The sequence below is a fragment of the Podarcis raffonei genome, chromosome 10, assembly GCF_027172205.1.
Source record: "Podarcis raffonei isolate rPodRaf1 chromosome 10, rPodRaf1.pri, whole genome shotgun sequence".
NCBI classification, from domain to species: domain Eukaryota; kingdom Metazoa; phylum Chordata; class Lepidosauria; order Squamata; family Lacertidae; genus Podarcis; species Podarcis raffonei.
The window spans coordinates 56968757-56995019 of NC_070611.1; the positions used below are offsets into that span (position 1 = coordinate 56968757).

A 26263-nucleotide genomic window follows, 5' to 3' on the forward strand; every position below is an offset into this window, starting at 1 on the left:
GACCAGGGGTCAGCAAATTACAGCCTGCGGGCCAGATCCGGCCCAATTGCCCTCTGGATCTGGCCCTCAAACAGTTCTGCAATCGCCGCTTGGATCGGTGTGATTGCCATTTTTCTCCCTTTTTCTTTCCTGGCTCCATTTTTTTGGTGATTTTTCCCTCCCTCACACACACTGCAGTGGCGCTGCCTCCCTCCTTCTTCCTGGCTTCTCCCCACCCTGTAGAGGAAGGGGGCTGGGCTTTGATAGGAAGCCTCGCCGCTCGCCTCTCCCCATGGCTGTGCTGTGGGCTGGAGGCTTGGTGTGCCTGCTGGCCCCATGCCTGGCACCCAGGAAAGCTGACCTCAAAAGGAGAAGCACCGCCACCGCCGCCGATTCCCAACCTCAGGCACAGCAGTGGAGGAGGTAGGCAGGGGGAGGGGAAGGGCTGCAGGAGAGATGGGGAAAGAGAGAAGCCCCCTCCGCTGCATGTGCACCCGCCACTAGATCTGGGGGCAGTCAACCGGCCCCCTCCCAAAAAAGTTTGCTGACCAATGGTCTGGACATATCATTTGATGTATTCTGTTTTCTTTTATTAAAGATTTCTGCCAGTAAGTTTTAATATTTTTATGGGTCTGGACAATGATTTATTCCAAAAGGAGTCTTTTCTTATGCTTCCAGTCGCTTCAAACTGCACAATATTAATATCTGCAACAGTCTGGTACTTCTAAGCAAATGGGGATGTAAAACTATAAAGGCCCCTGTGGGAAAGGAATGTAAGTCAGGCTCTAGCAAGTGGCTGAAATGCTGCTCTGCAGCTACATGAAGCTAAAATTGAGATGTTATCTGATCACATAGCTGATGTAACGCAAACAGTACATGAAGTGCTCGATGATAGTCGTATATGAGAGCTTTTGTTTTAAATTGCTTCAGCAGTTTGAATCTAGACGCCCCACCCACTCACCTCCATTGACATTATACGAGCTCACAGAATAGGTGGACCCCAAACAAGGGCCTTGGACGTACCTATGGATATTGTTGTATGTTTGGAAAGATTACTTCAACCACTCAGATTAAAATTCAAGCAAGTATTCTTTCAAATACACAAAAAACAACCATTGCCAAAATAAGTATGCTTTTAATTGCATTAAGAAACAGTAGCACTGAGTTCATGTAACTTTTTTTTTATAAAAAACCACAATCAAAAAATGACAATGTTATAAAGTATCATCAAATATACCAAATAATACAAAAGGCACTTAAAAATGAATATTCAACATCAGAATAGTTTCTAGGGCATATATTTGGAAACATACTTGGTTGTATTCCCAGAGTGTTGTTCAACTGACAATAAGGCTTTTAGCAGTGGAACGGGGAAGGAAAACAATTTCAGAGTGGGTGCTCCACCCCCTGAAGCACCCACCCTGAAATCTGCTCCGGATGGTTGGGGATCTTCCAGAGAAGATTCAGTGGGGCATAAGAGCTGCTGGAGGAGGGGGAAATCATTTTTGTTTCCCTTCGGCTGAAAGAAGCCTTAAAGTCAGCTGAGTAATACAGTTAAGTACAACCCTTAGCTAATATAGCTTACAGAGGATTTGTTTAAATAACTGGCTGGTGAATCCTGATAATATTTTGACTCACAAAGTTTTGGTCAAAATGCAAACTGGGTTTTCAAATACAATTACATTTCAATCAAAGTGGAGACATTCAACAGAGGTATTTGCAACTTTTCCTTTTAAAAAAACATACCTGAAAATCAACAAGTCTCAAATAACAGAAAATTATAAATAAAGTAAAAAGTAACTTTCTGAAAAGTTTGTAAAGTTCAGCAAAACTGGATAGCAGCACACAGTTTCCAGTGCGCCCTGGTGCATACCCAAGGCTTATCTGCTTTTGTTCATGTTTTTAACTATCTCTCCAAAGTTCAGACAAAACAAAATTGCTCTCTCTCTTAAAAATGCTATGATTGTTACAGATACAGGACAGTTAACAACAATATAACAATATAAGTTAACAACATCACAATGAGGACCATCAAACTGGAAAAAGAAACAAGTATTTATATGGCATGTTACAATTTTATTGATTACGCAGAATCTATTGAACATTGCTTCTGACAACAACTGCTCATGGGACACTGTGGAATGACACTTTGGTCTATTCTCATTAGGTCTTGATTCTAATGTATTATTCTTTAACACTATCTCTGCTCTTCAGAGAGGGGGGGTGAGTTGAAAATATTGTTATTGTTTTCTTAGTTTTTATAGGAAACCGATAAACCAATAAACTATATTTTCATTACATGTCTTTTTAAAAAGAAGGATAAAAATCCACTGGCTTCTTTCTGCAATTACAGTGCTATCATCCTCGTTTTTTAGGCAAAATGATGGAATTAAACAGACAGGGGAATTTATTAATTGCAAAATGTGAGACATTCAATTGTTAAAATTATTTGTAAATTCTATGGGAAAACAATTTTTGAATTTTTTCTTGAACATAAAACATCTCAGTGTGTGCAATAATCATTTTTACAGTGCCCACCCCTGTCAGTCACTTTTTACTTTATGGCCCAATTCCATCAAATACATGCACCATAAACAAGACATGCCCATGATATTACTCACATTTGTGACATTTAGTTTAAGGGAGTGCTATCTAGGCTTCGGCTTCTTTTTTCCAGATGCATTTTCTTGTAGGTCTGAAATGTAGCTTTAGAATCCTTCACAGGCATTCCATCCAATAATTTTATTGCAGTATCAAGAGGAATGCCATCATTAACTGCAGAATAGTGACAAACAATTGCACTGTTAATTTGGAGGATTTATAGAGATAGACAGACTTGCAAAATTCAGCTTTTCCTGCCAAAACTCCAAAGCTATATATAAAAAACAATACTGGGAGTAAGTCCCATTGAATCTGCTAAAACTTACTTTTGAGTAGGCAAGTATAGAAGTGCATCATTACTATTCAACCATGATATTCAGCTAGCCAATAAGTTTGGTTTAACACGCTATGCCGTGTTAAGGCTTTCCAAGTTCACTCAAGCTTCAAAATACTAGACAAGTCACAACCTTAACAGACATGTTATTGAGGCAATATAGGTATGGCATGGTATCCTGTGCTGTGGCTAGTTCCACCACTATCTTGGAGCTGCCAGGACAGAGTGGTACACCTAAGACGGTAGTTACATCTGTTCTCTGCAATAGACATATATGTTGTCCATAACTAGACCACCTTGGACAATATTAATGTGGAGAGTTGGTTGAAGTCTGGACTTTGGCACTTAGGGAAGCTTTTGACACCAACTATTCTTCTGAGAATGAAGGGTCCTCCCTCCATCAAGTGCCAAGTCAGTTTCAAGCTAGCATTCAACCTCACAAAATCAAGTTTATTCATTTATAACAGGAAATCAAAAAGTTACCTTACTTTTTGCTGCCTCCCATTTATTTCATTTGCAAATTTTCTGATGAGGAATTCTGCAGGACTTCTGCACTATTTTGCGATATTCTGGTTGGCCCTAATTTTGGCATTATCCTTATATGGATTTTAGAAGTTACCTTGAGCTTCACATTCTTCAGTTTTTCTTCTCTTAACAGGGTTGTAATTTAACCAGTCTTCTCTTTTACTTTTGACAGCTGCAAGTGATAATTGCAAGTTATGAGTAAACGGTCAGTTGTCTATGAAATTCAGACTAATATACTTGGGTCAGGGACAACCACAAACACCCCAAGGTCGATGTAGTACAATGATCTGAAGCAACCCATGTATTCATAGATCACAAAATATACAAAGTTGTTCTCTCACTGGCTATTTCTCAACTATTAACTTCCTTTACTTGGAAACCCTCTAGAGCCAAGCATTGGTGAAACACATTGCAAAAAATGCCCGCCTTGTCAATACTCAAGGGAATTTACCTGGAGGCTGTTGCACCTAAAAGCCTGAGCTACATGAAACTTTGGTCTGTTTCAGCGGGGTTTTCAGAATGTTCAAGAAAATGAAGTGACATTTGATCATGCTTGATTGATGTGTAAAAAAGCTTTAAAATATTACATGCAAGTACATAAACTGATACTGAGGGTTTTGAAGGTCAATTTTCAACTGAAACCAAAACTCTTCCAATGTATGTTGAAATTACTGGACTTAAGAGATGGTGAAACGAGTGTTTTAAGCAGAAAAAAATCAGTGTCAAGATTTACTAACGATTGGAAACTTCTTAATAGACTTTCTGAATAAAAATATGAACTTATGACATCTGGGTGTGAGGACTGAAGAGAATATTGGTCTATAGAAGATGGATTGTTCAGTGTTACCTTGGAGTGGATGTGTTGAATAATTATCTATATAGCTAGCAGATGAAGAATGGGATGTTCTTTCTTTATTTCCCCTCCTCCTCCTTCCATTTTTATTTATTCTATGTAACCAGAATGGCACCATCCACACACAATAGGTTTCTCCCAATGTTAGAAGCCAATAAAAACCTTTAGACAAAAAACCTAAGGCAGATCTCTAAAAGTTTGAATAAGTCAAATAATTATGGTAGATTTCTCTGAAAGACCCTCCAAAACCAGCTCAATTGTGAAATACTAACGGACAGGGAGGAAAACTAATATTTTGCTCCACCGTTCCTCTGGCTTGGTTTCCAGAACCTTGATATCTTGGTCACTCTCCTCTGCATACGTTCTAGCATGCGTCAATATCCTTCTTAAATTGTGGTGCCCAGAACCGGACCCAGCATTCCAGGTGAGGTCTGAACAAGGCAGAATAGAGCAGTACTGTCATTTCCCTTGGTCTGGCCATTATAAGTCTGTTGATGTAGCCAATACCATTACCTTTTTTGCTGCTGCATCTCCCTATTGACTCATGTTAAGCTTGTGGTTCACTAAGCCCCCTATATCCTTTTCACATGTAGTATTGGAAAGCCAGGTGTTCCCCCATCTTCTCCACGCAGAGGAACTACTACTTGCTCTAGGAAGGCACAATCCAACTATTCAGTCTAGCTTAGCAGTCTATAGCAGACATCCACAGTAAGGTCACTGTTGTTTCTCTGTCTTCTATGCTTCAGATGCTGGATCTCTTCACCAGTGAACACATCCTTTACATATAATTCTACTCCTCCTCCCTTCCTGTTTGTTCTATTCATTTTGAGCAGGCTATACCCCCCAATTCCTACATTCCTGTCATGAGTCTCATCCCACCAAGTTTCAGCAATGCCCACCAGGTCATATTTGCCATCCTGTATTATGAGCTCCAATTCATCTTGCTTGAATCCCATACTCTGTGCATTAGTATAGAGACAACATAAACCATGATGCATTCCCTCCAGCTATTTCCTTCTTGTAGTTTCTTGTCCTTTAGCAGGTTTCTAGATGCTTAAGTATTAATTAATCATATCATTCATGTTAACCCTAAAAAGAAATGTACTCAAGCTCACCACTGTTACGTATATGCATTTTAATCATCTAAGTTAGCTAAGTACCTCTAAGATTACTTCACTGGTTACCTGCTAAGACAGTCTTTGTGAAGCTAGTGAGGAACTCTGCTATGCTGTTACTTTCTGTTAATAAAAGTTAAAAGCATCTTGTGTCTCAAGTTTCCTGCCTTGTGGATGAGCTGTGCTCGACTGACAGCTCCTTGACACCAACATGCACACACAAAACACATTTTAAAATGTAAACTTAAGCAGGGGAAATACTAAAACTAATACCAGTCTGCATTTACAACTTCCTATTTAACAGGAGTTGTATTACAGGTTGGCTTGATCATATCATACCGTACCTGTGATAGGGGTTTTGTCTTTTTCAGGAAGATTCTTTCCATCTAAAAGTTGTTCTTCTGAGACTGATTTTCCAAACAATATCTCTGGGCACATTTTGAACTCAAGCATTTTCGGTTTCTCCATTTCTGGATGCTGAGAGGATGCACTGCTGTTCTTTTGATCCTCACACAATGCTGAAACACTACTGGATTTCACATGCCATACTGGTTTGGAATGTGAATCTAAGTTTGTCAAACAAATGGTTTTCTGTGCAATCCTTTTGAATGCAACTTGGTTCAAATATTTTTTCTTTTGTTCTCTTTGTAGAGAAATTGACAGTATACTACCAGTTCTTCTGCTGAAACATGTTTTTTTATCAGAAAGAGATCTCTCAAGTCGCTTGTCTCTATTACGAGTATCTAGCATAGCCTCTTTAACCGAGAAGGGAGTTTTAAGTATATTGGAAGCATGGCTCATGTGTTTTGGTGATGCATCTAAATGACTTCTGTAATTGCCTACATTTTTCTTCTCTTTCGAATACGCAAATTTTTCCAAATTTAGCTTCAGACTTTTCCTTTGAATACTTTCTTCATTGTGTTCAATATGCTCAGTCCTACTTGGTTCATTGTTTATCGTGTGCCCCAAATTTTTTTTGTATCCGTAGTTTTTCTCAAAATCTAATTTCTTCCTTACATTTAAATGTTCTGGTGAAAGCATGGTAGATTTATGCTGAGGGCTCTTAATTTTAATACTGTTTATATTTGGGGACTTTATGGCATCATTATTCTGGTTTACCAAAGCCTTATGCTTTTTTCCTATTGCCATTTTTCTCTTCAAACCCTTACTCAAAGTTGGTCCCTTAATAATGCGTGTTTCATTGGAGTCCCGTTTAATTTTATATCTTTCTTGGTATGTGTTGCGCTTTATTTCTATTCTCCTTCGATGATCTGTCTTTGATCTTACAACAAATTTTTCTTTTGATGTTCTCTGTTTAACCGAGGTTTCAATCTTGGAGAGAGTTCTAGCAGTAACCACTTTTAAATCTTTTGTGCTTGAATGACACTGTGTTTTATCTGCAGAGACATTATCTCTTTCACGTGTGTGGTTCTGTATTTTAATTTCAATTGTTTCAGTCGTCAAAGCAGGAGAAGATGTATGGAGTGGCAATTCTTCCATTTCCTGCTTGACAGGTATATTAAGTTCTTGAGAACCTTGTTTTTCTAGAGATGAAAGTGGAACAATTTCAGGATCTATTTTAGATTCATTTTCTTGAAGACCAGTTTTTGCATCAGCTTCTGGTTTGACTTTAGATATAGTTTTAGACTGTGGACAAATGTCCACCTTCTGCTTTGAGGCAACTTTTTCAGGCAGTATGCATTTACACGGCTCCACTCCCACTGTTGAAGCTAGCCAACCCTGGAGGCAGCAATATTTATGCTTCCTGGGTTTTGCAGCTGTTGTTTCTGCTGAGATATTTCGGCTGTCATAAGGTACAGCTTGATCAGTTTGACTATGCCTTTTATTCTCTTCCATCAAGTCATCTTTAAATTCTGTTGAAAACTGGTCAACTTCACAGTTTTTTGGTATGTTAGAGGAAGATTGACTCCGTTCAGGAAACATTTCTTTCATCTGTTCAGAAGTTAATATTGTTATTTGTATTTGTGAGGGAATTTCCACAGAACTTTGAGGCTTTTCTTCATCTTCTTTCTCACTTAGTTTAGTCACAAAATCGTTATTCTCTGGGGTTTTTAAAGCCTTTGGAAAACTGATTCCATAAGGAAATTCTTTCAAGAGTTCAGTCAGCTGATCGTTTAGTACTATTTTAGGAGCTTCAGTGTCGATTCCAGAATCTGGTTGATTTTCTTCACATAGCGCATTTTTTGTGGCATCCTCTTTTGCAGTAGCGTTCGTTCCATCTGCAATATTACTGCTGAATATGTTTCCCTTATTTACAGGTAAAACCTCATTATCACTGCTGAAGTCTGCACTATGAATACAATCATAGAGTGTATCCTGCTTAAGTTTCTCTCCTGAAAGAGGAGTACTTTGGGGCATGGAACTGCTTCTTCCTTCCTCAGAATCAATGACATTCCCCTCATTTGAAGCTTTCCCACTTTGAGGAATCTCTAAATTCGACAATTCGTCTAACAGCTTTTCTGTAGTGGCATCTGATAAGCGGTCTTGGGATGGCAAAAAGGTATCTCCTTCTGAGGCACTCGTGATAATTTCAGATTCACTTTTCAAAAGGCCAGAATGCTGCTCACTATGATGCAAATACGGCATATATTCTTCTGAAGTGTCATTTTTCTTACTAGACTTCAAAGGGCTACTATTAAAAATACAAGCTATTTGTGAATTGTAAAACTCATCACCTTGTACAAGAGTACACACACTGGATATCTCGAACACAGTGTCATTCAGCACAACTTCAACAGCATCTCCTGGTTCTTGCAAATCTGAACTACTTTTGAAAGATTTTACATCTTTCTGAGGAACTTGATGAATTAAGCAATCCTTGTTCATTTCAGCTTTCACTATCAAGGTTTCTTCACTGGATTTGGTGGTTTTTTCATGCATATCTATATCTTCTTTCTTAACAGTAATACCTGTGTTTGAAGATGAACGAAGAGTTCCTCCTGCTCCTTCATCAGCAGCTGGTACTAAGGAACTAAGCTCTTGTAAACTACATACACTGTTTTCTTCAATAATTGGATACATTTCTTCCAACAGAGATGAATGAGTTTTTTTCTGCACTTCATGTTGAATACTCTCTTTTGACATTATCAATGGAGTAACAATGGCAACTTGGAGTTCAGAACCCTTCAGTAAATTGGAATTTACGGCATCAAGTTTTTTTCCAAGAGAGGAAGGTGCAGAAGACGTAGTTGTTTCATTTGATCCAACTGTAACTTTAGTTTGGTCTTTCTGAGTTAATAAACTGGGAAGATTTTCCAAAATCTGCTGTGTTTTTTCCCCATCTACTCCAACTTCTGATAAGGACAAAGACACAGTTGAATCTTTATTTTTACATAAGTGTTTCAAAGTTCCTGGCAAATTTTTGGTCCATAAAGCAAGACCTTTTTTTACTACCTCCCAACTAACGTCTGTCATTACAGAAGGATTTCCAGTAACTGAGGACTTCTGCATTACGCCTGCTTCTTGAACAGTTGCTTTCTGAAGAGAAGCTGAATTAAATGTATCACAAATATTTTCATTGCTCCCAGCTACAGTTTTTCTTTCAATTTTTTGCAGACAAGTGTTACTCTGCTCAATGCACTCTCTTTCTTCTTTTTTTGATAAGGATGATCCATTTGAGGCAGGTGGGTTCTGATTTGAACTCTGAACATTGTCAGTAAAATACTGGCCAGGGATTTCCATTTTACTCTTACACCAACTCCCCAATTGATCGATGGCAGATCTTGTAGTCAGTTCATAACCAGGACCATTTTTTGTGCATGTCAAAGGCACTTGGGTAGAATCCATTGTAATGTTTGACCTCAGTTTAGAAGCATCATCAATATTATTCACACGAGTTTCAGATACATCACTGCTAGAAAGCATAGGAGCACTAGATGAATGATCTTTGATGTCCAAATGATGGGACCCTCCTTTTTCAACATTGTCGTTAAATAACATATTTTCATCAGTAGTACCTTTAAGCATATGCCTTAGAATTGGCTCTAAGTGATTATTGGTTTTCACTGATAAAGGAGCATATTTGACTTCACCAGAACTGTAGGACATAGGAGGAAATGATTGAGTGGTATCATGTGGAAGAGGCTGAATTGCTTGATTGGAATCCTTTGGCAGTGGCAAAGACAGATTGAGATTGGTATTGTAAGAAGCAAGTGAGGTGGCAGCATTTTGACTCTGAACAGCATTTTGATTGTGAACGGAAGTGTCAGCAGCCTGACCATTCTGTACTGAAGATAGGTACATTTTACATCTCATTTTATAGTCCTTATCTAATTTTAACAATGCCTTCTTCAATTCATGCAGTTTTTTCCCATCCAGTGCTAGTCTCTCTTTTGTTATTTTATCCTTCAAGTTCTCAGGAAAATGTCTTGAGCCATTAGCTAGATTCTTTTCTTGTTCCAAAGTCCTACCCGTTTGTGGTGTTAAAGCGACATCAGAAGGAACTGTTCCAACAACTCGCACACTGTTACAAAGGCTTGCTCCAACTTCAACTGATGACTTGGCCAGTTCATTAGGAAGCTGATTTGAAGTCCTATATCCACTTGCACTATATGGAGTGTTGCTTACTGCATTAGTTTCTTGGGTGAATGGTACAGATTGATGTTTTTCACTAAGCTGAGTTGAATACAGATTACTACTTTGATCCAACCTAGGACTGTGGTAGTTCTGTACATTTTTATGGGATATATTTGCAACTGCCTGTCGAAGTACAAACTGTCCATGGTTTCTTTGTGCAGGAGGAACTGGGTATGGTGGTGGATTTAGATCTTGAGGGAAGGTCTGTGCTGCATTCTTAGAATTATGATGGGCTGGTACTCCATACTGTATAGGACTTACAGTATTAGGGGCATAGTATTGTGAATGCAAAGCTGCTTTCAGGCTTGAACTTGGGCCATTGATTTGGTTTTGAGTATTTTGCTGTAAAGGGAAAACAAGGCATGAAAGGTTCTGCTGAGAAGTTGAGTACTGACTTGATGCCTGGTTAAAAGGCACTGTAGTATCTATTTGGGAGGTAGCAGGTCCATTAACATGATAGTAGTGCATCGGCGTTGGCAGTCCTTTTGAACATGTATTACTTTGGCTCTTTTGCCAATATATTGAAGTAGTCATAGAAGTAGAATGATTCTGTAATGGTCGATTATTGTAGCTATCCAAGGCAATAGGCAGATTAACTGTTTTCTGAGGTATATTTTGCATAGGATTTTCAGTACTACCTTGTACGACTACAGGGGAGGAAATATGCACATTCTTTGTCAAACTCGAATTCTGAGTCATGCCAGCAGCCATCTGGACATTCTCAGAGGAAACATGTCCAAGTGAATTGGGATGTAGCGTAAGAACAAGGTGGGCTGGCTGAACGTCATTATGTACAGATGTTTTAGGCAGAATAGGACGTAAAGTATTGGAGCCTCCATTATTTTGAAAAGGCAAGTTATTTGCAAGGGTATTCATTCTATTAGAGAGTATTTTTATGGTTTGATCATTTCCAGAGTAAGTTCCAGAATTTTGAACAGATGCATTTGCTTGAAAATCTGCTACAGTAAATTGTTGTGACTGATGTTGTTCCTGAATTTGAACATGGTTTGTCTGAAAGTTGGAGGTCAGGGTAGATCTTGTGCTCCAATCCATTGTGCTGATAGTTCTTTTCTTTTCAGGAATCTGACAAGTGAGGGAGAAAATAAAAGATTTTAAACAAATATACTTTCATGTATGCAGTAATATTTAAAAAGTAGGAACTGCAGAATAATTCCCTGTGGGTTGGGCTGACAACACACCAATAAAAAAAGTTCACTGTAAGTTCAGGGAGGAAATACATAAAGGTAGTTTTGTGAATTCTCAGACATATAGCAATCCTATGCACATGTATGTGGGAGCAAGTAACAAATTTACTTCCAAATAAACCAGCACAGGAACAGGCTGCCAATAATAATAATTCAATGCAAGGAGATAATGCAAAGCTAGGGACAACAAGACAACAGCACAGCACTATCATGCCTTTAATACCGCCTCTCCTGGTATGTCCCACAGAGAAATTTACGGTCTGCAAATAAAAACATCCTGAAGATCCCAGGCCACAGAGAGGTTAGGCTGGCCTCAACTAGAGCCAGGGCTTTCTCGGCCGCAGCTCCAATCTGGTGGAATGCTCTGTCACAAGAGACTAGGGCCCTGCGGGACCTGACATCTTTCTGCAGGGCCTGCAAGACAGAGCTGTTCCACCAGGCCTTTGGTCAGGGCGCAGCCTGGCCCCCTCCTCTGGCAATCTGCACAGAATTTTGCTTAATGGTTGCCATCAATTTGATTTTAATTAATTTTATAATGAATGTTTTTAGAATGTTGGATTATTTTTATTGTTGTTAGCCGCCCTGAGCCCAGCTTCGGCTGGGGAGGGCGGGATATAAATAAAATTTATTTTTATTATTAATGTGTGGAACTGGCTGTTCTGTAAACAGCTGGCTTTGGGGCAATTCCAGTTGGGAATGCAGCAGGGCCAGGGGTTAAAGTCCTCCCCCCATACACCATGGTCTCAGTCAAGATCAGGTTAACTAGGCAAGGGGTAACTGGTGTGACTATTCAACTAGGGCTGGGCAATACCTGGTTTTCAACATATTAGCAGCTAAATACCGCAACATGCTAATGTATCACAATGCATGGGATTTATCTCAGCTGCTTCTTCCCACCTCAGGGAAGGAGGAAGCAATCAAGATACACTGACCAGCCCTAAATGGTGAGCAAGCCCTGGTGTCTCTCAGTCTCACATACAAGTCAGAGGAGTGTGTGGGCTTAGTTGAACCACTCCGCTCAGCTGGGGAGGAGCCTCCCACTGCTAGCTGAGTTAGTGAGCCGGAGGTAGAGCTTCATTAAAGTGCTCTGCTGAGGCGCAGGCGGCCACGCACCCCTCAGTGTAGAGCAGCGTAGAACAATTTAAAGAAGCCCCCTACCACCGCTTGAGCCAGTGGCAGGGCGAGGGCTTTGTTAAACTACTCCACTGAGGTGTGGGCAGCCAAGGGAGGAACAAGCTGCATCGGCCCCAGGCCTTGCTGATGCAGCTTGTTCCTTCCTCTGCAAGTTTGAGGGCCAGAGAACAATAGCAGCTTCACCTAATGGTATGCCGCAAGTGAAATCAGCGCTGCTCCCAAGTCCCTCCACCGCCAGGTGAAGGTGCCATCGTACTCTGGCCCTCAAACTGGTCCTGGTAGATGTGTTGATACATTGCCCAAGCTTACCACCAACCCCCCAGCTCAACTTTCTGGTCACTGAAGGCAGGTGGGTGGGACAGACATGGTCTGCCGAGAGAGCTGCTTCCCAGCCCCTCTCAACCGCACCCTTCCCACTTTACCTGATTTCAAGTATACACACAGGATCTGGAAACATAACTCCAGCATAAGTGTGTGTGTGGGGGAACAATGATGACAGCTGCATTAAAAACAGGTTCTGTATGTTTCTGCTTCATAAACTCATGGAAGCTGTGATTAGCCATGACAGGGGACTGTAATGCAGCACATTAAAATATACATATCCCCTAGTTTCTATGATCTGCAAAAAATGAACAGCAACTGAATTAAGTAACAAATCAATACTTACGACTGGTTATTTCTGAATTTATCCAAGTTTATTTAATCTTCAGTAGTATCAGTATTCTCATAAGGTTTCTGAAAAACAAACAAAAATAATGCATGGTTCCCATACATCTATACTTTTTCAATACATATGGAATTGCTACACAGAAAGATAATACAGACGATATTCAAAGATGCTAATATATGCTAATATATATTCAAAGAGAAGTGACAAATTTTGGTTAAGATTGATCTGCCACTTAAAAGCATAACATCCCTCAATACACAAGTATCCTTCACAAAAAGATGCACGAAAATATCTTAAGGGACGGGGGTGGGGGGAGAAAACAAAGGTTTAAAATTAGCTTAGGTCACAGTGCCCAAAATAAGGAAATGTAAAGTGAGCCACTTTTGCTCTAGCAGCAAACATTAGCTCTAGTACAACATGAGACAATAAAATAATTAAAATCTCTACAAAACCGAAAGGATATCTATTTAATTGTGCTAAGAAACTGAGGGGAAAGGATTGCAAATTTTTTTTTTAAATGACTTATAAGATTGGTTGCTGGTTAGTTACTGGTTATCATATATACACTAGTGGCCAAAATTGTGGAAACCCTTTGGAAAAAGTATTTCAGAGGCTTGATGGTTCATAACACCACTTTTTTTGGGTAATACTATAAAATTATATCAATAGAAAGATAATTTTATGAAGAATGTAATGCAATAACATTTATGAAGGATTATTTATTACAACACCAGTCAAAGAAGAAATGTGAAACACAGAAAAAATGATATATACTAAGATTCTCAGAGTGTCAGTTAATAGTTGGGTAACCTTTAGCTTTAATTACGACCTAACAACACCTTCCCATGGAATGAACCAATTTTTTTAGTTCTGCAGCTGTAATAATGTGAAACCAAGATTGAATTATTGTCTCTATTAATTTGGTTTTATTGCTGCATAGCTTCTGACATAACCAGTTTTTTTAGTTGGATCCATTCCATAGATTTTTAATTGGGTTAGGGTCTGGGCTATGTATATTTGGGCATTTACATTCCTATTAATGATGCAATTCTGCCCACACATTTTGTTGTCATACAACTCCAGATCATAACACTAACTAGGTGTTTCATGTTAGGTGTAGTACAAGTAGGATGTAAATCTTCTCCGATTCTTCTCCTCATGTATTTCATGCCATCACTACCAAGCAAGGAGATTTGGGTCTCATCACTCAAAGTAACTGTCCCATTGTTCCGCTGTTCAATTAACATGGGTTTTAGCCCAGTTTAATCTTTTCAAACAGAGGTGTCAATGGCTTTTTCCTTGGAATTTAGACCATATTCCTGCAGTCTGTGCCGAATAGTCCTTGCAGTCAACTTCACATTACACTGTGCCATGTCATCTTGAATACATCCAGATGATTTTCTTCTGTCACGTAGGCAGTCTCTTAATTCTTCTATCATCACTTGCTGTTGTGCACCTCTTCTTGCCTTTATCAGTCTGATTTTCTAGTAACAGTCTCCTTAGGTAAAGGTAAAAGGCCCCCTGACCATTAGGTCCAGTCGTGACTGACTCTGGGGTTGAGGCGCTCATCTCACTTTATTGGCCGAGGGAGCTGGCGTATAGCTTCCAGGTCATGTGGCCAGCATGACTAAGCCACTTCTGGCGAACCAGAGCAGCACACGGAAATGCTGTTTACCTTCCTGCCAGAGCGGTACCTATTTATCTACTTGCACTTTGACGTGCTTTTGAACTGCTAGGTTGGCAGGAGCAGGGACCGACCAACGGGAGCTCACCCAGTCATGGGATTCGAACCGCCGATCTTCTCATCGACAAGTCCTAGGCTCTGTGGTTTAACCCACAGCGCCACCCGTGTCCGAGTCTCCTTAGACCTCTTCAAAATTTAGAAATGCCACCTTTGGTTTAGTTTCCACCATTTTTTCTTCTAATTTCTTCATAATTGTAGCCTTGTTCACTTAATAGTACTATTTTACATTGCTTTCTGGGTGACCAGTCCTCTTTGCACCATTTCTTTTGAAGGGAGAGGGAAGGGTTACTCTCTGTACCTTGTACCTAAGAAGGGTTGCTATCAGTATTCTCTGTACCTTGTACCTAAGTAAATTCCTCTGTTAATCTTGCTTTGCAATTGCTAGCAAACAGCGGCGGTTTGCTAAATCTGTCTGAGGCCATTTCCTGTCCTGCCAGCTAGCAGAAACTGCAGCTGTTTGCAAGTTTGGCCAGGCAGGCTAAGAGGCCGTTTTCTGCCTTGCGCTTCCTGCTTTAGCTCTGCAAGCTAGGAGCTGCTTCCTCTTTGCAATTGCTTTAGCTCTGCAAGCCAGGAGCTGCTTCCTGTTTGCAATTGCTTGCGCTCTGCAAGCCAGGAGTTGCTTTCTGCACATGCTCTCTGCTGCAGTAACGCAAGAGAAGAACACACGAACAAGGGAAGGAGGGGCGCTTAGCTAGCCATTATAGCCATATGCCATATAAGGAAATAAGCTTAACCTTGCCAGCTGATTGGAAGGAATTGGAGAGATGGAGGTATAAGAATGCTTGTTTATTTGTATCGGTGTGGCCAGTCTTTTGGGAACGATCCCACTGGCCACCTCTGTGCACAGATTTCAATAAAACTTTTTTCTCTGAAGAAGAATCTTTCCTGGTGCTTTTTGCTCTCTCTTCGGTCCTGGGGACGCAGGCAAACGATTCCCTGGCAAGGATAAGGCTTCAGCCTTCACTTTAATTTTATAATATTATTTTTTTATTTATACCCCGCCCATCTGGCTGGCTTTCCCCAGCCACTCTGGGCGGCCTCCAACAGAATAATAAAAACACAGTAAGAGACCAAACATTAAAAACTTCCCTAAAAGGGCTGCTTCAGGTGTCTTCTAAAAGTCAGACAGCTGTTTGTTTATTTCTTTGACATCTGGTGGGAGGGCATTTATTACAAGCTCACTAAATGAAAGGGGAAAAAACCTCAACCAACTAGATAGCAATCATATAACATGCTGACAAACATCCTCCTCTCAGCTCCAGTACATAACATCGATAGCTGAATCCTACTGTGACCTGATTGGATCATTGCCATAACAAGATGACACCTGATTGGCTCTTTAAACACTCATGCTCATTGACTACTTTCAAATGAAGGAAAGCCACTGCATATCAACCTAAGCAAGCTGTGCTTCCTTTTTCTAGTTATTTGGCTATAACTTTTGATAGAATATAGATAATTAAACAAACTGTTGCATTACATTCTCCATTAAATTATATTTCCACTGATAACTGCAACCTTAATATTTCAGGGTTGATTAGGGCTGGGCAATATCTGGTTGTTCAACACTGCACAAGCTAAACATTGAGATTTCGATATATCACAGTATCTGAAATAAGGCTGAAGCTATGTAGAGGCGAGCAAGGTAATATCCTGGCAACAGCTACTACTTATGGGTCTAACTCTGTAAAACTGATAATTTTTACTTACAGTTAACATATTGTTACAACTGTTATAGTACTATTGTACCAATGTTTAAATTAGCACAATTTCTCTAAAATTAATCAGTAGCATAGATATCAAAAGGTAAGAGAATGTCCCCTAAAAAATTAAAGTCACTGTAACACTTTAAGATATGCAAATAGAAATCACTATTGAATCTGATTGTTAATTTTCTTTTCTAAACCAAGCCAAAAAAGAATGGTACAGATACATTTTAACAGAAAATATAAACAAAAATTATATTTTTATTGCCAGGAAAATTTGCATTTCTTTTATAAACCAAGCCAAATCATAAAGAACAGATAAAATTTTACAGAACAAAAATTATTAAATTAAATTTCTGTTTTTTTCAAGGGTAATTTGCATTTTGGCAATCTCTGGCAATAGAGATGCCTTTTGTATTTGAAGAACATTGCCAGCTGTGCTGAACCCACTTTCCCTCCCCCTTTTATTCTGAAGCAACTTACAAGCCAAGCATGGTACTACGGGGGGGGGGGGGAGAGTTCCTTCCAACTTGCAGCAGGGTAGTGCCACAGAGGAGCTCCTCTCTGGCTTCACAAAACCAAGCACACCAACAAGGGAAGGGAGAGATAGAATATCACACATACACACGGGAGGAGGGAGAGAGAGAGAGAGAGAGAGAGAGAGAGAGAGAGAGAGAAGCAGGGGAGGAGAATAGGGGCTGGATCACCAGAGCAAGGAAGGAAGCAACTTAGAACTGGAATGGAAAGTTAACAGAGAGAGGAGAGGCTGGGGACAGTGTTAGAAACTAGGATAGCAAAGCTAGCAGCCAAAGCACTTCTAGGAACTGAGTTGTGGCAGCCAAAACAAAATGTCTAGGCGCCACTTGGGGGGGGGGACAGTTTATTATTTTGATAAGCATGAATTAATATGAAAGTCAGATAAGTGACACATTTTTAGCAGATATTGTTAATACAGTGGTACCTCGGGTTACGTACGCTTCAGGTTACACACTCCGCTAACCTAGAAATAGTGCTTCAGGTTAAGAACAGAAATCGTGCTCCGGTGGCGCGGTGGCAGCAGGAGGCCCCATTAGCTAAAGTGGTGCTTCAGGTTAAGAACAGTTTCAGGTTAAGTATGGCCCTCCGGAACAAATTAAGTACTTAACCTGAGGTACCACTGTACATGTTTAATTTGATGCTCACATTAAAAATATAGGTACCATAGTTCAGTTTTCAAAACACTCTACTCTTTATCATTTAACTCCTTAACACATTGTCTATCCTTAAAATATACCGTATTTTTCACCCCATAGGACGCACCGCCCCATAGGACGCACCTAATTTTTTTTGGGGGGGGGGAAATAAAGAAAAAAATTATTCCCCTCCCCAGGCACGGGGCAGGCGCGGGGGAAGCCCGAGCTTCCCCCAACCCCAGCCCCCAGAACAGCCTGCTACCCACAAGCCTAGGGAGCCGCGCTGGTCTCCCCAGGCTTGCGGAGAGGTGCTCAAAGCCCAGGCGCGCTCTTCAGCGCGCACCAGGCTTCAGAATGCAGGCAGCTCTGCGCCACCCTCCGGAGCCCCACACATTTCCCCTTCATTTTTGGAGGGGGAAAAGTGCGTCCTATAGGGCGAAAAATACGGTACTCTGAAGCTTCAAAGCACATACATTTCAGTAATCCTTGAATATCAGGCAGGGACAAAAAAATGGCACCCAGACTTTTGGAAGCACTCTCAAATGGAGAATGTTTAGGCACAAAAATGTGCCTGGTGCCCTGCTAATTCCAAATCCTGGCTGGGTAGAAGTTTCTCAAAGCTCTGTTTCGCAATATCTGCTTGGTGATATTGGTGTCAGCCTGCTGTAGCAACTTGTGGCGATTTGCTGCTGCTGAAGGACTGTGACTGCTATCCATTTTTCAGAGAGCTTGGAGATACTTGAGTCAGCCTGCTGCAGCGATTTCTTGCCGTTGTGGGAGGCAGGGAACAACTGAGGTGGAGTTGGCAAGAGCTGCACACACAGAAGGAAGTTGGCTTCCCTGTTTTTCCAATACAGTGGTGCCCCGCAAGACGAATGCCTCGCAAGACGGAAAACCCGCTAGACGAAAGGGTTTTCCGTTTTGGAGGTGCTTCGCAAAACGAATTTCCTATGGGCTTGCTTCGCAAGACGAAAATGTCTTGCGAGTTCCTGCGGGGTTTTTTTCCTTTCCCCCCCCTTTTCCCCAAGCTGCTAAGCCGCTTATCAGCTGATCCGCTAAGCCGCTTAACAGCTGATCCGCTAAGCCGCTTAACAGCTGATCCGCTAAGCCGCTTAACAGCTGATCTGCTAAGCCCGCTAATGGGCTTGCTTCGCAAGACGAAAAAACCGCAAGACGAAGAGACTCGCAGAACGGATTCTTTTCGTCTTGCGAGGCACCACTGTATTGTGCTTTTTGTATACCACACACACATTTGCGATAAATTGCAATGTCAACAGTTATCACGATTTGATGTAAAACCCAGTATCAAACAATATATCGATTTATAGCACAGTCCTAGTGTTGCTTTGCAGTGAAAACTAGTCAGGGCTTTAGTTTTAGTTTATTTAGTTGCCTTTTAAAAGAGCTGTAAAATGGCAAGGTGCTGCAAACAAAAAGAAAAGACTTTTTGTTTTGGAAGTACAACTATATATTGCTTCGTTTCCCTACACATACAAAAGGCTACAGCACCCAACAAAGAGCCAATATTGGGTCCTAAGGGTGATGGACATTCCCCAAATTTATTTTCTGTATACCTGATTGTCATCACCAGGAGATGGCACAAACTGTTTTGCAGACTTTATTCTCCAAACAGATAGCATACCAAAGAGTCAAACAGCAGGCCCAGGAGTTTGTGTTCCCTCAGGGAGGCCAAGCCAGCAAAATACTCATAGCAACTGGGGGGTGGGGGGAAATGTGGCAAACCAGCCAACTGTTCAACACGGCTCAATTAAAAACAGCTGCTCTGCTGAACAATCAATTCATGATATCCCTTTTTTCCTTAGATGAAATTTCTAGATGCTATAATTTCATCTTAAGTAGGCCACAAATACAGTATATTTACCTTAACATGCCCGTATCTCAATACTAAAACCAGTTCTACACAGAAATAGTAACAGCATAAAGAAGTTATAAAATCATAATACCAAATAAAACACAGAGATTAAAATAGCTCTAATCCTCATGATCCACATTGTTCATCTAGAACCTATCAGCATCAAGTTAGAGAATAGGGAACATACATCACACAGGAATAAAACATTAAATAACTTAAGCAACTGTTATCAAAATCCAAATCCTGGAGTGTAAGGCTCCACCTTAAAAGCTTTGGAGTTTCTCCACTCTATCTAGCCAACACCAGATTTAACTTGTGGTATTAAGCCAATAATATCCCAGAGGAAACTGACTCGTGTTTTCACAGGACTAGTGTTTTCACAGGACTAAACAAACAAACAAACAAACAAATATCCTACCAATTCACAAACTTCATCAGGTTGATTTACATTTCTACTGAAAGACCATTAACTGACTAGGTTATTTACAGAAATAGGTAAATAACTGACTAGGTTATTTACTAGGTTATTTATTTTCAGGGTCAGAACACAGCTCTTTTTGCTGCTAAACCAAATATTGTCTAAAGGCGAGATCACTGCCTATCACGCAAGATGTAAAAGCATCATCTTCATGTATCAAAACAGGTAAGGACCCTTTAAAATATTTATATTCAGAATCCACCAGAGCCAGATTAGTTTTTATAAACCTTGCGACTGAAAATCGCCACTTGGTCACAAGCGGGTGTTCCTGAGTCGCAAAAAAACAAACATGACTAGGACTGAGCTGAAGATACACAAGTAGAAAATAGATTATATTTATTTCAAAGTCAATTCAGAGTTTTTCACTTTTATCCACTGAATTTCCCAGTACTGTACTGTTTTAAGAATATGTATTCTTAAAACAGAATACATATATACATAGAAATAATTACTCAAGGGGAATTTGTTCTGGTACAGCGAAAGTCAGCTAAAGATAATCTTTGAGAAACAGCAAGATTCAATCCTGGCCTGATTTTTTAAAATACATATTTAGCTTTTTACCAAAAAAAAGTGTAGTAACGGACTTTGCTTTGGATTCAGATAATATTTTACCATTGGGAAATAGCACCTTGTGAAGATCACCCAGTCACATCTGTGAGGGAGGAATAAAATCAAGTCTCCAGAGTAACAACACTACCAACTCAACACAAGCTAGGAAATTTCAGAGTTTCTTTTATGCGGGGGGGGGGGGCTCTGAGAAGAAGGGATATCAGATCAGAGCCCTAGCAGCGCAGTCACACTGTTACAGAACCCTAAAAAGGCGATAAGGGGGTCAGAGAGAAACGAACTGTGTTTATCTCCCCCCAACACTATAACAAAATATGAAACAATCTCCCCCCCCCCCGCCCTCAGAGATCAACAACTTACCTCTGACCAAGGGGGAAGCAAGTCCTCTCTCCACACTTTATGGACTCTTTAAATGGAAAAAGTAGATGGTGCGGTGGGTGGGGGCGCGTCGGGACGGGACGACGGACTATAAAAACGCATCTAATGACAAAAGAAACGTGACACTTACGGCGGGCCCATTTATCCTCGCCAAGTGTGGAGCCGTTTCGACATCGTTTCCCTCCACGGGGCGGCAGCGGTCCTCGGGATCCTCGCGGGAAGCGGATTTTCACGCCTCGCAAAGCAGCAGCGACGGCGCCAGCCACCTCCTCGGCCAGGTTTGCGATGCCCGGAATCGAGTCTCTCTCTCTCTTCTCTCTCTGCTGCGCGAGGGAGGCGGTCGTAGTGGGGAGCAGGAAAAGAGGAAGGGAGGAAGCCATTAGGATTCGGTGTTACCTGACATCACAGGGGTGAGGAGAGAAACGCGGAGGGGAAACCGAAAGCTGAGAGAGCGCTCGCCTTCGCCCGACCAGCGCGCGCGCGCAATTCTCGCCTCAGACGCCGGGAGGCTTGGGAAATAATCCACAGCGGCGCGAAGGAAGAGGATACCTCAGCGTCGCAGCCTCAGCCGCCAACCCCCTCTGCAATTAGCTGCGTTAATTGGGGCGGCGTTTTTATCCCCCCCCCTTCCCGCTCGCCATTTTGAACCCACTCACGTCCTTTCCCTCCCAAGCCTTCCCTCCCCCGTACCCGTTTTGTCTCTACGCCGCTCGCGGGATAGCGATCCTCCGCCGTGGCCGAAGAGGAAGAGAGAGAGAGAGAGGCAGGCGACGCCCCGATGGGCCTCAGGCGACAACTCTCCGGGAAGCAGCGGAAGCGACTCTCCAGAAGCGCTTTCCGCCCCTCGCTCTCGAAGCAATAGGAGAGAGAAAAACTCCTCAAAGTGTCAGCTTTTAGAAGGCGGATAAGCCTCGCCGCCGGGCAAAACGGAGTCGGGAGTCCCGAGAAGAGGAGAGTCTGAGCAGCACTCTCTAGTCTCTCCCTTTCTGAAAAGCCGCTGACACTTTTTCCTCAGCTCTGAATGAGGAGGATCGACCAGCCGCTGCTTTCCCCTCCCTAAATCCACCTGGCCCCGCCCACGAAGGTGCGGGGGAGGCAGGAACAAGTCGCCTTCCCTGAGGAGGCAAAAGATTCCTGGAGTTTGCAGGCGGTTCTTGGGTCGGCGCCGACCTCTGTAGGCGAGGAACTGTAACCGCCGCGCTCCCTGCGGTTGTGAGACCTAAAAATGACCTCATGGTATAATTGAATACAGTGGTACCTCGGGTTAAGTACTTAATTCGTTCTGGAGGTTCGTACTTAACCTGAAACTGTTCTTAACCTGAAGCACCACTTTAGCTAATGGAGCCTCCTGCTGCCGCCGCACCACCAGAGCATGATTTCTGTTCTCATCCTGAAGCAAAGTTCTTAACCCGAGGTACTATTTCTGGGTTAGTGGAGTCTGTAACCTGAAGCGTATGTAACCACTGTATATGTTTAGTATGTGAGGTCTAAAAAGAGATCTCATAGTATAATTGAAGATAATTTCAGTATGGTATGAATGAAGATATGTCTGAAGTGTGAGCAGAACCAGATGCTACGTGACTCTGAAGACAAAAGATAAAGAAATTATCGAATCAAAGATTAAGAACTACTGGGCCAGTTTGTGGACTGGGCAAAACAGGAGATAAGCAGCCAGGATATTCTGGTAAAATGTGGGTTGAACGAGGTAACGGTTAGGTGAATTTGTACCTGGCTAGCTGAATGATTTGGACGCGGGTGGCATTGTGGGTTAAACCACAGAGCCTAGGACTTGCCAATCAGAAGGTTGGCAGTTCAAATCCCCACAACGGAGTGAGCTCCCGTTGGTCGGTCCCAGCTCCTGCCAACCTAGCAGTTCAAAAGTACGTCAAAGTGCAAGTAGGTACCGCTCCAGCGGGAAGGTAAACAGTGTTTCCATGCACTGCTCTGGTTCGCCAGAAGCGGCTTAGTTATGCTGGCCACATGACCCAGAAGCTGTACGCCGGCTCCCTCGGCCAATAAAGCGAGATGAGCGCTGCAACCCCAGAGTCTGTCACGACTGGACCTAATGGTCAGGGGTCCTTACTAGCTGAATGATTGAGGAGTTGCGTTTTCACCAAAATGCTGCAATGGTTATATAACTGCAGGCAGCACAAACTTGCTTATATTTATATTTAGAACGGCTTGTGGTTAGGATGCTCATAAGTGGGGCAGCTTGCAGATGAGAAACGGTTTATTTGTACGCCTCAGCAAGTATAGAACACACTTGCACCTGCTAGGGGTCCGGATGTGGTTGTAATAAGTAGACAAGCATCAGCGGTCCAGAACGACTCACACTTGTTAACTGGGGGTGGTAGAGCTTGTGATCAGAAGGCAGTATCTTTGCTTGGCTTAGCAAGTAATTGCATAGACCAAATAGGGGAATTTTAGTAGGAAAATCAGGCAGTCGTGATAGACTGTAACCCTTGCAGTACCCAGCCAATGAGGAGACAAGGGAGGGAACCTTCAGGTATAGTGAATATAAGCTTATGTTTTGCCAGTTTTTGGATGTGCCTACTTTGGACACCTGCTCTTGCAAAGAATGTATTGTATTCAATAAATTATTTGCTGCTTCACCAGTTTTGTTCTGATTGTATTTTAAGGAGCAGGATTAAGGGTCTTAGGACCCACTTTTTACTTCTCACACTGACCCAACCCAAAGAGTGTTACATGCTTCGGTGAAATAAAGGAACATAGCTTTATTGCTAAAACAGTATGTAAGGGCACAGAGGCTTGATCAAATAAGGGCTTTGGGGAACTGGAAAAATTAACCAAATAAGGGGCTTTGGGGGATGAAAGAGGGAGTGGGGGTTGGATTTTACATTGCAATAGGCAGACGTGATAGGTGTGAACTTTGAACACCCCTTCCTAGTGGGCGGCGAAGGAGGGTGTGCTGGGCCCAGGGGTAACCCGTGAAACGCAGTTCAGGACTGGTCCAGAATCCGGAGGTTCTGCTAGGAATCAATCCGACAGAGCCAAGGCAGGAAACCAGGCAAGGACAGGTACAGGATCTCAGGCAGGATCTGGCTTACAGCAATGTTGCTCCCGCAACCTGGGGCGGGGTCTGACAGCCTTTTATCTTTGTTGGGGTAGCGACCGGTCCTGATTCCCCGGTGACTCACCTCCCTGTTTTGCCCGAAGGTGAGCACTCCTCCTGCAAGTACTCAGGTCTCTCCTCTCAGATCTGTGTCGATGGGTTACTAGACCCAGGGGCCGCCTCAGCCTCCCCTGACCAAACAGGCAGTGGAGCAGCTGTAAGTGATGGCCCAGCTGAAGGCAACCAGGTAATCCCCGCATCTGGCGCCAGGGTAGGCTCAGGCCCCTCACTTGGCCCAGCTGGTGTTTTTTTTTTTAAAGATATTTATTGAAATTTTCCACTTTAATACCAAAAAAAATCAAAAAAGAAAAAACAAAAAAAGTTAAAAACACAAAGTTTACAATCCTTATTTTTCTATAACATATTTCCCTGACTTCCCCACACCTCCCCTTCTTATATTCCAATTCAAATTGTTAGTTCAACAAGTTCTTATCCACAATTTTTAACATTTTTCTGTTTAGTTCATTTTTAAAAAGCCAATTTCATTCTTAAAACTTTTTTCTAAAGTCGACCCAAATTCCCTTCCACGACTTCCCCAATTTTCATACAAATAGCAAAACAAAATAAAAGCAAAAACAGATTGTAATTATGCACCCTTTGGATCCCCAAACTCCACCCCCCCTTTCCCGGTTTCAATCCCCAACAAATGTCCATCAGTCTTAGTCTACTATCAGCCTGGAGATCTCACGTCCGAGGCTCTTAATTCTCTCTCAATTCCTCTCTGCCGGTTTTTTTGATAGTCCTTAATATTAAACACCAGATCTCGGAGAAGCTCTAGCCAAATGGGATCCATATTTCTTCCAGCCAGACCTCCATACTTAAAAGTGGAGCCCGAATCTTGTTTCTTACTCCTTTCAAGTCCAAATGTCCCCAAAGCTCCAACTTCCACCTTAATCAGATTTGTAATCCTTGGATCTTCAGATCTCCACATAAGGAGATCTCTCCGTTCTTCAATCTCCAATTCAAACCAGATTTTCAACATCAAGTTCTTATTTTCCTTTGTAGCCATCATGTCAGGCCTCTGGCTCTCCTTTGTCATCTGCAGCATTACAGCTCTTCCTTCCTTTTCCTCAGGAACAACATATATCTCTTTCTCCACACTCTCAAAGTTCTCAAGTTTCTCTTCTTGTCCAGCTGCATAAACTTCCTGAGTCAAGTCCTTATCAAATTCAATGAATTTATTTACTGTTAAGTCCAGAGTTGCAACATTGGTAGCCAAAACATCAATTTGGCCTTGTAACTTTCCCAAGAGAACAAAAACTCTGTCCAATTTAGCTTGTATTTTCCCTCCTTCAGCCATTCTTGTAATGTCCCAAAACCCCCTCTAGAGGGATTTTGGTTACTTAATATTCCTTCCAGTTCAAATCCAAAAGTCAAGTTAGTTTGTATCAGTTCTTCCTTATTTTCAACAAATTATAACCAAATTGTAACAAATATAACCAGCAGAGACAACAGAAACAAAGTTCTCTTTTTCAGCTTTGACAGCTAATTTGACAGCTGTCAAACTCTTCAATACCTCTTCAACAGGCTCTCTCACGGATCACTCCCGGGTCCGGGGGGGGTGGCACTTCAGCTCCCAAAATTAGCTCTTATCCTCCAGTAAAATTACTTATACTGCCAAATCGTGAAATTAATGTCTTTTATCCAATAAACAAGAAAAAATTCTCTCGACCTTAGTTAGCTGATCCTTGCTTAAGATTATTTACAAGACGGGGAGACGGACTTCCTGTTTGCGCCTTCCCCGATCGTGCCTAATTCAAAAAAAAATTTTCTTTGTAAATCCAATTTCCGTACTACTCACGGGTTGTTGCTTTTAAAGTCCAATTGTTCACAAGAAGAAGTCAGCGCTCTCCGACCATGGCATGCGGCTTCCCTCCGCAGGAGAAGCAGTCAACTCTCAGCACCGCGCAGCTCACCCCGTCCCGCGTTCCGAAGCCTTTAAAAAGGCTCCTTCGCGGGTCGGGGGGCGCAAATGGTGCCCGCCAAGTCACCAAGTTCACAGGCTTCACTGCCTGTGATTTCTGAGGGTCCCCGCGTCACTGCCGCGGCAGCACCCAACTCCTGCGGAGCCGATTCCCTCCGGAGCTCGGAGGGAATCCGCCATTAGCCGATGGCGCTAACCCAGAAGTTCTGGCCCAGCTGGTGTTTGTTGCAGGGGAACCTGTGCAGACTGGGACTCTTCAGGATCAGGCCCCAGACT

General features: G+C 42.0%; 1 protein-coding gene across 3 annotated transcripts; it reads right to left on the reverse strand.

Moving 5' to 3' along the window:
- Positions 1 to 1094: 1094 nt before the first annotated feature.
- On the reverse strand, positions 1095 to 21868 carry RESF1 (retroelement silencing factor 1). Of its 3 annotated transcripts, none has more exons than XM_053407352.1 (6): positions 21621 to 21868; positions 21061 to 21250; positions 13010 to 13077; positions 5752 to 11086; positions 3534 to 3611; positions 1095 to 2754 (listed from the first exon to the last, which is right to left on the reverse strand). In XM_053407352.1, exons 4-6 carry the CDS (start codon positions 11054 to 11056, stop codon positions 2612 to 2614), a joined length of 5526 nt encoding a protein of 1841 aa, XP_053263327.1. In that variant the 5' UTR covers positions 11057 to 11086; positions 13010 to 13077; positions 21061 to 21250; positions 21621 to 21868; the 3' UTR covers positions 1095 to 2611. The 3 variants fall into 3 exon arrangements, with proteins under 3 accessions (XP_053263327.1, XP_053263326.1, XP_053263328.1); XM_053407351.1 differs by having other exon boundaries at positions 21061 to 21253; XM_053407353.1 differs by having other exon boundaries at positions 13010 to 13065; positions 21057 to 21253.
- Between the last annotated feature and the right edge of the window lie 4395 nt (positions 21869 to 26263).

Bases quoted from the DNA above. Each gene is read 5' to 3' on its own strand.
- RESF1 (XM_053407352.1), bottom strand. From the start codon at position 11,056: ATGGATTGGAGCACAAGATCTACCCTGACCTCCAACTTTCAGACAAAC. The intron at 3,612-5,751 runs GTACGGTATGAT...TATCACTTGCAG, and splicing joins AGACAAAACCCCTATCACAG to CTGTCAAAAGTAAAAGAGAA. The intron at 2,755-3,533 runs GTAACTTCTAAA...ACTATTCTGCAG, and splicing joins TGAAGAATGTGAAGCTCAAG to TTAATGATGGCATTCCTCTT.